Source organism: Apodemus sylvaticus, chromosome 23, assembly GCF_947179515.1.
Source record: "Apodemus sylvaticus chromosome 23, mApoSyl1.1, whole genome shotgun sequence".
NCBI classification, from domain to species: domain Eukaryota; kingdom Metazoa; phylum Chordata; class Mammalia; order Rodentia; family Muridae; genus Apodemus; species Apodemus sylvaticus.
In genome coordinates, this window is record NC_067494.1 from 41,466,879 (window position 1) to 41,481,645 (window position 14,767).

A 14,767-nucleotide genomic window follows, 5' to 3' on the forward strand; every position below is an offset into this window, starting at 1 on the left:
GGCTTACATGCCAAGTCACAGTCCATCACTGAGGAAAAATCAGGACAGGAACTCAAGGCAGGACTGAGACGGGAACGGAAGCAGAGACCGCTAAAGAATGCTGCTTAGTGGCTTGCTCTTCCTAGCGTCTGCCTAGCTTGCTTTCTTATACAGCCCAGAACTCCCTGTCTAGGGGATGGTACCGCTCACAGTGGGCTGTGTCACACTGAGAGCTGAAGCTAACTAGGAGATGACATCAGCTCATGAATCTATGAAGAGATTCTTTCACTAATTAGTTCACAGTCTTCATGACATAACTACCTCTCAATCGTGCCACCACCTGGGGACACAAGACTTTACCAAGCTTGGCTTATGGGGTGCTCTGTTTCCAAGCCATCCAAAGAAAATGTATTGAGTGGGTGATTACTTTGAGTGGAAGTTAACTTTCTGGTTCACGGCTAGCTCTTCTTTTAATGTTTGTTTTTTTTTTCAGCAACAACGCTTGCCTACATTAATTATAATATTAGAGAAGGCAAACATGAAGTTCAGCTTCTAACATGGGACTGCTCCTGAACCCCTGATCCTCCATTGGTCCTTCATCAGGGACAGGTCATTCTCTTCCATCCAGTAGGCAGCTCCTGGAGGGATGGAATATCTGCCTAGCTAGCAAGATCAGTTGATCAATCCTGGTGTCACAGCCAGGTTGTCTTCCTGCCCAGTGACCTCTTCTTGATTTCTTGATAATGGCCAGAATCAGCTTGCCTGGCTGGCCAGCAGACATCAGAGATCCCCTCATCTCTGCCCCCACACGGAGGTTCTAGGAGTTTGCAGCTAAGGATTTATCATATGGGTACTGGGGTTTGAGCTCAGGCCCTCATGTTTATACAGGACATTACAGTCGGAGCCATTTCCTGAGCCCTATATTTATTGTACTTTCACTAGATTACCGCCTTATGTAATATGAATTCTGCATAGATCTTTACAGAATAATAAAACTTTGTTAACAGAGGTGGTGGTACACGCTTGTAAACCCAGCACTCGGTAGGCTCAAGTGGTAGGATTCGAATTCCAGTCTAGCCTGAGCTACACAGTAAACAGTCTCACACCAAAAGTTTCTTTGTATCATTTGCTTGTTACACTTTGGTTTTTGTGCACACTGCACAACCCCGTCACCTAACTTGCTGCAGAAAGCCCTGCTTGGGAAATCACATTTCCACAGAGCTCTTGTGAGGCCCTCCGGTGCATGAGTCGGAAACGCCCACGCAGTATTCTAGAAAAACTGACCTATTAACCCTGCACCGACTTGCAACACTAAGCATCAACCTGGGCTTTGCCACCTAACTCCATCTCGGCCACCGTACTGGTCTCGGTTGAAGAAGAGAGAGTTAGGAAGCGCTCAAGCGCAGACGCAACCAGGGTGCTAGACGGGGAAACTGAGGTTTGACTCTGGGGCGTCACCCCTCACCGCGCGTGAGCAAACCCTGGGGTTGCCAGGCCTCGAGTAGGTACCTGGCGCTCGTGCCCGGCCCGCAACACTTCCTGTCCCGCGCGCGAGCCATGTTCATGTGACCCGGGACTGGGCGGAGAGCACCTGAACGAGGGGGACGTCACGTGAGCAGGAGGCGGGGCGGGGGCGGGCCGGCTCCCGTCACGTGACGCTTTGGGGACGGCCACGGAGCGCCTCCACATCGCACTCCCCCCTGGCTCCAGCTCTCTTCTCCTCTTTCTCCCTCCAGCTCGCGTTGCAGCTTCGACTCCGCTGCTGCGGCGCGACCGTGTCCCAGGCGCGGCTCCGAACGGCCAGCCGCCGTGAGCCGCCCCACGCCACACGCGATGCGGGCCGTTCTGCGGGGACCGGTGCCCTCCGGGCCGCACGTCGCGCTCCTGCCGCCGCTCCTGCCGCTGCTGCTGCTGCTGCTCGTGGCGGCCGCGGGCTCCGCGCAGGCCCAGGCCGTAGACTTGGACACCCTGTGCAGGTGGGTGTCCTGCGTGGCGGCCACGGGGCCCCGGGGACACGCAGACCTCCGCCCCGCCCCGCCCCCGCGGGAAAGTTGCCCGCGTGGTGGCCGCGGCGGCGCAAGAGGACGCGCCGCCGTGGCGCTGGCCCACCGAGCCCCCCGTGCCCAGCCACTTGTGGCTGTCATAAGTCGGGAGGCTTTGTGCGACTCTGGGGACCCCGGTGTGCCTGTCGGAAGTTGCAGGGACCAGAGCTAAGGCTGGGCTTTTGTCCCGCTGCTCGGTTCCATTGAAGTTCCAGCCGCGGGGCTTCGGAGGCGTCCCCTCGAGTGTGCAGAGTCTCCGGGGAGTGCGAGCCCACGCGATGGTCTTGGAGTTGGGAAGTGGTGGTTTCAATTGCAGATCGACCCCTTCTATGGCAGTTCTGTTACCCTAAAAGTAGCCATTTGTCAGTGGGTGAAGCTTTTTCTTCTTCTGATGAGCGTTGAGAGGTGGTCATCGGGGTTGGCTTTCAAGACTTTACCCTTCACTTCACCCAGTTAGCTTCCTCTGTGGTTGCTCACATGATGTCATTGTCTCCAAAGTAGATTATTCTAGTGGACTCTTCTGCTCTGGGATCCAAGGTTGTATAATTTCCAGTCCCGTCGAAGTTTGTTGGTGTTGGACTCAGACTCGTGGGCCTAGGGAAACTTCCAATACCATTAGTTTGGAGACTGGCCCTCCTCGGGGCTCTTTAGGGTGAAAAGGGAAATCAAATCTTTTCTTGTTTTAAAAACTTTGATAAGAAGGAAGCGGGAAGAAAATCTTGAAGCCAGCTTTACCCTTGACTTTCATAAGTGAGTCAGAATGAGATGTAAGCCCAGCCTATCTTCTGAACCAAACTTCATGTTTCTATTGGTAGTTACAGGCCCTTTAGTCCTTTGTAGCGGAGAGTTTTGCTCTCACCTGGAGTTAATAATTTGTAGGACTTGTTATTGTAAGAATGAGCTGACCAGAATTCTATTGCCCATTCTGGAGAATATTTGGAGGGAGACGCTGCTGCACTGCGGTTTATAGACCAATTAGCTGCCCCAAGATAAATTGCTGCCTCAGTAACTTCATGATATGGAGGAAGGGTGCCCCTTAAACAATAGCAGGCCCGGGAAGGGGCGCGGGGGGGGGGGGCGCATTTAGAACAGAAAATTTTGGATTTAGGGCTGCCGTGACCAAGAGTGAACACAGCTGGTCTGGTGCCCGGGAAGTCACGGTCTTGCTAGATAACTGGAATTTGTGTCTTTTGAAGGGGTTGGCACAGTTGGGTACAGGGCCCAGGCATGCTAAGCAAGTACTCCATGGCAGACCTGCAGCCTTTGCCTTAGAATTCGTTTTTTTTTTTTTTTTTTTTTTTTTTTACACTTATTTTTAAAGTGGCGTGTGTACGTGGCCATTGTGTCTGCCACGCAGAGGCCAGAAGAGGGTCTCAGATTCCTTGGAGCTGGAGTTACAGGTTGTGAGCAGCCTGCGTGGAAGCTAAGAATTGAACCTCCTCCACCCTACCCCACCCCGCCCCACCCCCACCCCCGCCCCTCTTCGCCCCCTAAAGGCCACCTCTCTAGCTGCAGTTGAGTTAATTTCTTTGAAAAAAATTTTTTTAAGAAAATATATATTTTTTTTTTATTCTAAGTGTGTGAGTCTTTTGTTTGAATATATGTCTGTTGACCACATACCTTATGGTGTCCTTGGGGGCTGGAAGAAGGTATCAGATTCCCTGGAACTGGAGTTACAAGTGGCTGTGAGGCTCCATGCGGGTGCTGGGTATTGAACATGGGGCCTGTGCAAGAGCATTGAACGCTCTTAACTGCTGAGCCGCCTGTCTAGCCTCCTAGAGTTAGTTAAGTTTTTTTGTTTTTTGGGTTTTTTTTTTTTTTTTTTTTTTTTTTTTTTTTTTTTTGGTGAGGGGAAGGAAGGAAGATAGGGCTCCTCTGCATCACTCTGGCTGGCCTTGAACTCTGTAGACCAGACTGGCCTTGAACCAGAAATCTGTCTGCCTGTGCCTCCCAAGTGCTAGAATAAAGTAGGATAAGAGTTGTCAAGGAGATCTGAGAGACTTGGAGTCTTGGGGTGCTCCCCTGGGCATGGTCATCGCATTCTCTTGGACTTGTGGTCTTTTACCTCATCTGGGGGGGGTGGGGGGATACTGCTGCTTACCTTGTGGAATGGCCTTTGTATCAGCCTACAGGGGCCACTGTCCCATGTGATATGACTTTGCCAGTGCTCCAGAGGGTCTAAGGTTGTGTTCAAGGTGTCCTCCACAGCTTCTGACCATCTCCAAGGATGTTCCTCTAGACTTCCTCAGGAATATTGAACATCCCGGCCTTCTCACCTATCCCCTGCCTGTAATTACGCTCTTGCTTGGAAGCATTTCTGAGTGACTCGTTCATACTTAGTACCTGCAGGGTGTAGTTTGTCTTGTATGGCCCTGTTTAGGTTTTTTTTTTTTTGTTTGTTTGTTTTGTTTTTTTTGTTCTGAGAGCTTAAACCCAGGAGTTCAAAGCCAGGAGCAAGCTAGGCAGCTGTGGTTTCCCAGAGCTCTCTACACACAGCCCTTTAGAGTCTCGGCACAGGTTTTTAGCCTCTTCCACGGGAAGGTGGGCAGTTACTGAGCTCTGCTAGATAACGTTAACTTCAAGTTCCTTAGGGTTATTGCATACACAAAGAGGTTAGAGATTCTTTCTAAACCCAGGATAATGCCTGTAAGTATCAAGGGGGTATGGTGTGTTTGGCTGCCTATCCATCCACCCGCTCTCTCTACAGGCTCCACGGCTGAGGTGGAAATAGCCCCCTCGGGTCTCCAGAGTGAACAGTAGACTCCTGTCGATGGTGCCCTTGTGTTTGTTTTTGGCACCTGGTCATGTGGAGGCAGTTCCTTATGTGGCGAGGACTGTATTCCAGGGGTTGGTAAACCAACTGAAACAGGGACTACATTTTTCCCTGTTGAAAAAACCCAGATGGATGTGGTGTGGTTTGGTGCCCAGAGCACTACTGGAAGTTATTTCTGTAAAGGTATTGGCCTGCCCAGGCATGGGAGGGGGGTAGCTTTCCTAAGTCTGGGCCGTTGGTTCTGGGACCTGTGGGGGAACAGTCTCTCTCAAGAGAGGATAATTTTCAGAGAGCAGAAGGGGAGTCCCGACCTATTTCTAGGGTATCTGGTTGGTGCGGAGCTTTGAGATGAGCTAGGGCTCTGACCACTGGGCTAGGGGTGCAGTTCCTATGGAATTTGGCTTTGGGGAGGGGCAAAGGGACCCAAGTGGAGGGGCCATTTCAGCAGCAGGTCTCAGGGTATTCGCAGTGGAGAGGCCTGCTCTATGAAATGTGTCTGTACCATACCCAGCAGAGGGTAGTATAGGTGGCAGGAACAGCACTGCACCCTAGCTGCTTGCCCTTGGAAGAGACTGGAGGGATGTGTGCACACACAGACCCTGGGCACCAACTGACCCTGGGTCCTCATGCATGGACGGGGTACACGTCACCTGACAGCCATCCCTTCTTTTATCTTTTGTTCCGAGACAAAGGCTTGCCAAGCCCAGGCTGGTCTTGAACCTCTATCATCCTGCCTCAGTCTCTGTTATAGCCAGGATTTTGGGGACCACTAGGCCTGGCTGATCATACACATTTGTCAGACGTCTGGAGAGGAGGGTGCTGTGAAGGAAGTACTCGGGGGTCCCTCAGGAGGTGGGGGGCTGGTATAAGGAAAACTTCATTAGGCTGATGAGCCTGCGGGTGGTGGCGCGGGCTTGGGGTTTGGGTGGGGTCTGGGGTAGGGAACATGGGAAGGTGAGTGGGGCAGGATAAGTCAGAACAAGAGATGGTCCTACCCTGGGAGGGGGCAGAGGACCGGCAATGCAGGACCCTCAGAGTGGACGGCTTGCACCAGTGCTCTTGGCTAGCTGAATGGTTCAACTCAGCTTTTCAGAGTACCATGCATGCTATGTATGTAAAATGCATATTTCCTCCCTTGATTTAGGTGTTTACAGTGTTCTTTGGGGGAAGGCTTAACAGTTGGAACTGATTATAAAATGCTTGGTCTGGTGGTTAACTGCTTTGAAATTTATACCGGACAAGTTTTCTCCAAATTGTTTGAGTATGAATGCTGGAGAGTTTTTATTATATTGGGGACGGACGAGAATAATGATGCCAGCTGGGAGTTGAGTCAGTTTAGTTGTTATCTCTAGAGATTTTTTCCCCCCTCTCCTGTAACTCTTCCCAAAGAATAATGCTTATACGCCTAATTTGGGCCACATGTTAGCCTGGTGCACCTCCGTTTGTGTGCATGCATTTCCTTTAACCATAAAAGTGTGCGTTAGCCTAGGATTGTTAATTATGGTTCCAATATGGTTTTTGTTGTCTTTTTTGCCAGGATCTCACATGCCCTCATTGTGACCTTGAACTCCTGGTCCTCTTGCCTTAACTGCATCTCTGCCTGGTGGTGGTAACCCACGCCTTCAATCCCAGCACTTGAGAGGCAGAGGCAGATGTCTGTGAGTTTGAGGCCAGCCTGGTCTACAGAGTGAGCCCAAACCAAAACCAGACCAAACCAAAGCAACCAAACAAACAAACCTAGCATCTTAATAAATTCCCAGGAAAGGAATAGCTCCTTAGGCTTCTGTGTTTTATGTTATAGAAGGATTTTTAGGAAATGGAATTCCAAAAATAATCTGGACGTCTTTTTTTTTTTTTTTAAAGTTTTGGGGTCGCTGGGTATGTAACGTGGTCTTACGTGCATGCTAGGTAAGCAGTCTGCCACCGAGTCCACCCTTAGCCCCATTTGCTCTCCTCTGAGCTTGGCACACAGAGCACGTTGTTCCGTGCAAACTTCAGCAATGTCAGTGGTAAGAGCAGGGCAGGGCCCCGCAGGGGTCCCTCACTCAGCAGGTTACTGACATCATTATCTTGGACTTGTTTCAGCGAGTGAGATCTTTCTATGATGCCGCACCCGTTGGTCTCAGATGGCGGAAGAAGAGTTTTCTCACTGTATTGGAACTGCCGATCTGTAGCCCAAGTTGGCTGTGCTGTTCTGCATCCCCATCCGCTGCACTAGAAAGTTCTAGCTGCTCCACATCCTTGTCAGCAGTTGGTCTTAGCAGTTTTGAGTCAGTGGGTTTGAGAAGGCGTCTGTCTCATCCTCGTATTTCTGAGTCTCCTTTCTTCACTCTTCGCTCCCCTTTCTGTCTCCTCGCTCCCCCTTTTAAAGGTCTTGCTAGCATAGTCTTGGCCAGCTGAGTGCTCTTCCTGCTCCAGCCTCCTAAGTGCTGGGATTACAGGTGTGTGCTCTCCCAGGCTCGCTCATGGCGTAAACAGGACTGTCCCTGTGTTTATTGCTATACTTAATGACGTTGGTGTCGTCACAGACTTGTTTATTAGATGCACGAGGTAGGACTTTTTTGTAAATAATAATTTGCCTTCTGGCCCCTTGGCAGTTTGTTATGATCACCCACTTATGGAAACTCAGGAGTTCCTCAGGTGTCAAGGGTCGGGTCTTCAGATCTGTCTCCCTCCCTGTTTCCCTTCCCCCTCTGTTGCTGTGCTGAGACACCACAGCCAGGACCATCGATGGCGAAGAGACTCTCTGCTGGGTCCGCAAGTGGCAGCTTTACCTGAAGCGAAGTCTGCCATACTTCTTCTAGCAAGGCCACGCCCCCTAAGTCTCCCCATGTATCACAACCAATTGGGGACCAAGTGTTTAAATATGGGAGTCTGTGGGGGCCATTCTCATTCAAGCCACAGAACCTGAGAAATCCTAGCTGTGGCAGAATTTCACCACTGGAGGAGCCTTCCTGTGCATTGTTGGGCGTGAGGCAATGTTCCTGGCCCGTGCCCAGCATGTGCAAGGCTCTTTGCCACATGCCCTTACCTAGGTGATACAAAGGAAAATGTCCCCATTTCAGATGCATCTCCAGCTATACAAAATCTCTCCTTTCTGGGAATCACTGGGCACCCCAAGGACACAGATTTCCTTATTGTTTAATTCTAGGATCTTCAGTTAAATTTTTGGTGAGGAGACAGAGAAGGTTCATTTGTTCCTGAACATATCATTTTATTTACCATCCTGGATGCTGATTTTTTTTTTAATATGATTTTATTTTTATTTTCTGTGCATTGGCGTTTTGCCTGCTCACATATCTACGGGTGGAGTTATGGACAGTTGTGAGCTGCCATACGCATGCTGGGAATTTAGCCGGGGGTCCTGTAGAAGAGTGGCCTGTGTTCTTAACCACTGAGCCATCTCTCCAGCTCTGGCAGCTGAGTTTTAAAGTGATACTACGCTATATATATGTATATATTATTTATTTTTTGCTGTGTTATCATACAGTGTGGTGGAATCAGTCAACTTTTTTTTTTTAATGCATCGGGATCAATTTTTGTATGAACTAGACATTTTCTGGTCCATACATTTTTGTAGAACTTAGCTGTAATATTCTAATAATCTGGCACTTTGGGGGAGGAGGGTTGCAATAGGGGGAAGACTCTGTGCAGAGTAGCAAGGCATTAACTTGGGATCCCCCTGTCTCCATCTCTGGAGTTCTGGAGGCACAAACATTTGACACCATGCTCGGGCTAGCTGGCCTCTGCGCTTCCAGGGACCTTCTGCCTCCTCCGCTCCCAACCTCTCCCATCTGTGCGACTGTAAGTATGTGCTATTGTCTTTTTAACATGGGCCCTCGAGCTCCAACTTAGGTTCAAGTGCTTTGACTGGCAAAGGCAACTTCCCATCTTCAAAATTTCTTTAAAAATTACATTAATTAGAGATAAAGTCTTCTGTCTAGCCCAGACCAGCCAACTTGAGATCTACCATCTTTAGCTTTCAAGCCCTGGTGGTCAACATGTTTTGTCCTCATGCCTGGCTTGCTTTTTTTTTTTCCTTATGTTAACATTTTTAATGTATATAGGGATCTTGCCTGCATATGTATCTGTGCACCATACCTGTTTAATGTCCTCGCAGGCCTCAGAAGCAGGTGTTGGATCCCCTGGGATTGGAATTACAAGCAGTTATCCACCAAGTGTGCTGGTGATAGAACTGGGTTCTTTAGACCCTGTGGTTGTCTGCATTAAAATGGTTCCGTAGGCTCATAAGTGTGGCCTTGTTGGAGTGAGTGTGGTGTTATTGGAAGAATGGTGTCACTGGGCCTGGGCTTTGAGGTCTCAGAAGCTCAAACCAGGCCTAATGTTCCTCTGGTTTTGTTTTTTGTTTTTGTATTTTTGAGACAGGGTTTCTCTGTGTAGCCCTGGCTGTCCTGGAACTCACTCTGTAGACCAGGCTGGCCTTGACCTCAGAGATCTGCCTGCCTCTACCTCCCAAGTGCTGGGATTAAAGGCATGCGCCACCACTGCCCTGCTCCTAGTGTGTCTCATTTTCTATCTGCTGCTTTCGGATCAAATGTAGAACTCTGAGCTACCTCTTCAGAACTGTGCCTGCCTGCCTGCCTGCCTGCCTGCCACCATGCCTCCCATTGTGACAGTCTTGGACTAAGCCTCTGAACTGTAAGTAAGCCAGCCTCAATGAAATGTTCTCCTCTAAGAGTTGCTATGGCCATGTTGTCTCTTCACAGCAATAAAACACTAAGACAATGCTCTTAACTGTTGAACCATCTTTTCAGCCCCTAAAAGTTTCTTGGCATTGACCTGTGGGGAATCTTTATCAAAGGCTTGTTTACATTCTAGTCAATTCAGAAGAACTAGTATTCTGACTCATAGACCGTTGTCACCTTTTTCTATTTTATTAACACCTTCTTGCTGACTGCTGATTTTTCTGTTTAGTTTAATTGAAAGCTTATATCTTTAAAATTAATTTACATTTTATCAAGGACTGTCTTTAGGTTCTGGAGAAAGAGCTACTTTAAGAGGGCCTGCACTGGTGGGGAGGTGGTGGGTTTGGTGCCCAGTACTCACAGCAGGCAGACTCGGCCCACGTATCCCTTCAGGTGCAGAGGGTCCTGTGTGGCACCTGCATATACAAATACACTCAGGCATGCACACGCCCACATGAAATAGTGAAATTTAAAACCTGTTAGAGCCACGTATCTTCCCCCGAGTCCCACAGCACTCTGACAAGGCTTTAAACGTTCCCTTCCCATTTTCTAGTTTTCACCCTCCTGGACCCGCTGAAATGCAGAGTCTTCTAGGGGCTGTGCTTTAGATGTAGCCTGAGGTCCCTAGGGATTCATTGTTGAAATCTCTGTCCCCATCGTGAGGGATTAACAGGTAGACATTTAATCCCATATTGGCGTTGAGAGTTGAGGCCTCTTGGGAGGGGATTAGGATTAGATGGTGTCTTTAGGGTGGGGCCTGTGACCGCATCCCAGAGACTATAGGAGGAGGGAGCCCACACACACAGCACACAGGCGCATACATATCCCCACACCGAATGTATTGGAGACTACCATTGCCTATGTCACCTCAGACCTTCAGGAACCAGGAGCCAGAAAATGGCCTGCTTCAGTCATTTCTTTATGGTAAAATGTGCCGATAAAGCAATAAATGACTTTTAGGGGGTTTATTTATCTTTTCCACTGTGGCCACTGAATGGAATTTCCCTTGTGGCCTGCCACCTAGTCAGTTGGAAGAGCCATGTGTGTTTGGAAGAAATGGTCTCTGTGGGTCAGGGTTATTAATTGTGCTGCCCCGCTGCCCTGGCCCTGAGATATTCCTGTCCCACTTGAGCCTTGTCTTGCTTACTGTTTGTCCATGGCCCTGGGTTAGGATGGGTGTGCTCGTGGGCTCTACAACATCCCTTCATAGAGACCCACAGCTTGGTGAGTTTTGGTTTTGGTTTATGTTTTTTTTGGGGGGGGGCTTTGTTTCTTTGTTTTTGTTTTGATTTGTTTCTTTGTCGAGAAAGGGTTTCTTTGTGTCTCCCTGGCTGTCCTGGAACTCTGTCTACCAGGCTGGCTTCAGACTCACAGAAATCTGCCTGCTTCTGCCCCCCAAGGACCGGGTTAAAGGTGTGCACCACCGCAGCTGTCTTTTTTTTTTTTTCTTTTTTGAGCTCTGGTTTCACTACACCACCCGCACTGTCCTTGAACTCACAATCTCTCTACTTCAACCCTCGGATGCCGGAGTTACAGTCAAGCAGTCCCACGCCTGGCTTGCCCAACTCTTATTTTTTTGTCTCCGGCCCATTTCTTTTGGTTGTTGTCTCATGTCCATGTCGCCCGTGACGGGCGGGGGTGGGGGGGCAGGGGAGTGCTCCTGTTTGTCCTCATTTTGGACATCTGTCCCCCTTGCAGCTGCTCAGGGCGGGGCTGGGAGCATTTGTTGGAACTTGGCTATAAATTGCCTTGGGGGAGATGGGGAATGGGTGGGACGTGTCAGAGACTGTTCTTCTCTTATTCTCCTGTGGGTCACCCACCTAGCAGTGCTGTTCCTGCCAGGAGGCAGCTGCCTGCTGGCTCCTCAGTGGCTGGCAGGGCGTGTGCGCTGCCTGTTGGCCGGCCATGTGAGTCCCATTTGAGACAGCTGGATGAAGAAGCTGGTGTCAATCACCTCTGGGTCTGTTTTCCTCCTCCACACTTACTTTTTGAGACTGGCTCCCTGTAGCCCCACACTTGTGATCCTCCTATCCTGTGTGTATGCCTTGAGTGCTAGGAATACAGGGGTACAGGAGGGCCACCATGCTTCACTGAAGGCCACTTTTGGAAGTCACTTCCTTGTTACCCCGTAGTGCCCCAGGAGTTTCTGCCTCAGCGAGGGAGTACTTGCTCATAGGAAATTTAAGAAAGGATTCTACTTTCTGAAAACATTTGAATCTGTGGGTTTGTGGGTCTCTAGTCCCACCTTACACTTAGTTCTGAGATACTGACTTAGCAGATTGCAAGACTTTTTCCCAGCACAAAACTTGTGGGCACAATAGGTGTGATGGGGTGTGGGCAGGTGCCAGTGCCCCCTGTCGGGCTGGGCCCCATGTCCGGTTTTTGCTTCATTCTATTTCCTGGAAGTAGAAAGAGGCAGTGGTGTGTGTGTGTGTGTGCTCCTGTAGATAGGGTAGCCTGCCTCTGTCTCCCATGGGCTGGAACTAAAGGCATGAGGTACCAAGCCCTGTGTTGTTTGTCTGTAGTGGGAGGCAGCAAGGCCTGGCTGACTTAGGTACCCACCAGTGGCTCCTGCTTTCTGGCTCCCTGGAGCTTGGAAGTGTCTGCTGTAGAGAGCCCCAAGAGGTTAGTAGGAAAATGTTTGGTCACTCCACCTTGCTCTAAAACTGGAAGCCGGCTATTGCTGGCAAGGTTTCGAGGTGCCAAAGATTGTGTCATATCCTATTTTGGACTTCGACAGACCCAGCCCTCCACACACTGTTAGTCGTCACCATGGAGGAAAATCCAGCTGTCCTGTCCTGTCCTGTCCTGTCTCTTCGGGTGTGAGACATCAGGTCAGCCTCTGACCTTTAGCAGGAGTTTTCCCTTGCTCAGCTATTGCTGGAGGGCAAGTTCCCGGGGCCTTCCTGCTTCCTACAGGCATTGTGAGTACTGATTCTAGCTGTGTCTTAGAGTAGGAGACACCAAGGAGTGTGCTAACAGGCCTGGCTAGCAGCTGCACATTTTTCAAACAGATGTGACCAGCGAGGTAAGTTTCAAAGGTGGGCTTTTAGGTTGAGCCTGCCTTAGGTGTGTGCCTCCACATGGCCACTGAGCTGTGACCAAATGTGAGACTGACTGTTCTAATCCCTGCCCTTCCCTCCTCTGTGGGGCTCCAACAGCAGGGATTGAAGTTAGGGCCTTGGCATATAAGGTGGCAAGCACTCTGCCCAGGAGCTGTATCTCCAATCTGTCTTGAAAACTTTTGAGACAGGTCTCACTGAGTTGCCTAAGACAACCCTTGAGCTTGTGATCTTCCTGGCTTAGGCTCACTGCAGTTGGCCTGGCTGTCAGCTGCACATTTGAAAGTAGATGTTGAGTGTGGAAAAACTCCCTACTCCTCCGCTTGGCCTACAAATGGAACAGGCCACCAAACCAGAGATGACACAGAAGAGGGCTTCTTAGAAGTGACAAGGACAGCACCCACTGAGTCATCACTGTTCCTCGAGCTGCCTCCTTTCACCTGACCAGCCTACATGTGCTGTTCTCTGCTCTGAAGTGAAAGCCAACATCTGTTCCTGTTGTCTTTTAGAGGAAGTGTTGTGAGCCAGTGGCGTCATGAGGCTTGCTTGGCATCCCTTACTAATATGAGAGGACTGAGGAGCTCTTGGGAGTAAGCAAGGGTGTGGGTCTGAAAGGGCTCGCCATGCCTAGGCCCTTCAGTAAGGTGCCAACGTTAATAAGGGGGCCTGGGAGGAGATGAGGGGTCTGTATGGCGCTGTATGTAACAGGGGAGAGTCTTTGCAGGGCCCAAGTGTGCCTGTTCGAGACCAAACAAAGGGTAAGTGTGGTGGGAGCAGCCTGACTAACCCCATGTTGGAATGGGGTTGGGGGAGGTGGACAGGGACAGGACGGGGTGGGATGGGGCAGGAGGGATGGGACAGGGCGGGGCTGGACGGGATGGGGTGGGGCAGGGGGGATGGGATGGGGCAGGGCAGGACAGGACGGGAGAGATGTCAAGAATCAGCTGGGTCCCAGAGGTGACCATATTGACTTTGGAGCTATTGGAAATTAACTCCAAATTGGGGTGAGGCACAGCGGCTCATACCTGTAACCATTTGGCAGCTGAAGTAAGTGGATCAGCCTGAACTTAAAGGGGACTAAGGAACAGAACAAAACAAAACCCCTGGAAGTTCTGATTTGTTTGCTTTTGTGCAGAGGGCTTCTTGTCGTTCAGGCACTGAGGTTGGCGACAGATCTGCTGCCAGAGTGTAGTGGGAAGTGGTCTGTGCCGGAGCAGAGGGCGTGGCGAGGCTCTTCCTGCTGTGGCTGGTCACCGTGTGACCTGGGACTGCGGGCCAGGTGACACCGGTGCTCTAGTTTGAAGTCTCCCGAATGGAGAGGTTGGCGTGCCCCTTGACAGACAGTGAGGATTAAGGGATACGTTCAGAAGCCTTGCAGGTCCCAGGCATGTCACTGCTCAGGTGTGAGCCGTGTTTCTAAGTGTGCTCCACAGGAGTGGGCCTTGTGAGTTTCCCTTTGCCCAGTGTAGTTTCTTGCTGAGCCCCTGGCGTGGTCCCAGTATCTGCAGAGCAGGATTCTTTAGACATGTCACATGGTCCAGGTTGTCCTAGAACTCAAAGTAGACCTTTTGCCTCAGTCTACCAACCTGGGATTGCAGGTGCAAGTCCTAGTCTACCTACTCGTTTTTTTTTTTTTTTTTTTTTTTTTTTTTTTGTTATTTTTGTCTTTTTGTTTTTTTGTGAAGAAATAGCCTGTGTAGCCTCCGGTAACCTTATTAGCATCACAGACCAACATGCTGAGCTGACTGTCCAGCAGTTCAAATGCCAGCTCTCCTTGTGCCCCAAGGAAGGACCCTGGGTAGGCACTCTGCATCCACAGAGCTCTTTCTGTGGAGCTAGGGTTCTGTGCACCATGTCCCAGCACACAGCCTTGGTCTTTTGTTCTTTTCTTTTCTTTTCTTTTTTTTAATTTTGGTACTAAAAATGAACTTAGGTTGTCACACATTGAGAGAAATGCCTGACCTTTGAACTTTCTTCCTTGAAGTTAAGAGTAAAGCAAGAGAGCATCCAGAGGGTTACTGTTTAGGATAAGAAAACAACCCTAGTTTCAGGTACATGCACCAATTACACGGACCCAGGGAATCCACCGGGAGTAGGTCTGACCGCTCCCTCCACTGTGGCCTGAGGTCTGAGTGCTGGGTTGAGTCGAGCAAAGCCCGCTGCATATTGGGAGGTTCCTGGGAGCTGTGTCCTGGAGGGCGGGTG

General features: G+C 50.1%; 1 protein-coding gene across 3 annotated transcripts in view; it reads left to right on the forward strand.

Annotated features, from left to right (window-relative positions):
- The first annotated feature begins 1,631 nt into the window (after positions 1 to 1,631).
- The window catches only part of Igf2r (insulin like growth factor 2 receptor), an 84,826-nt gene continuing 71,690 nt past the window's right edge, over positions 1,632 to 14,767 (forward strand). The window contains exon 1 of one of the 3 annotated variants that reach the window (XM_052169702.1): positions 1,632 to 1,955. In XM_052169702.1, the coding sequence (XP_052025662.1) occupies positions 1,813 to 1,955 (143 nt within the window). In that variant the 5' untranslated portion in view covers positions 1,632 to 1,812. Of the gene's footprint in view, positions 1,956 to 13,129; positions 13,321 to 14,767 lie in introns of those variants that run through there. The other 2 variants (XM_052169700.1, XM_052169703.1) reach the window with 2 other exon arrangements.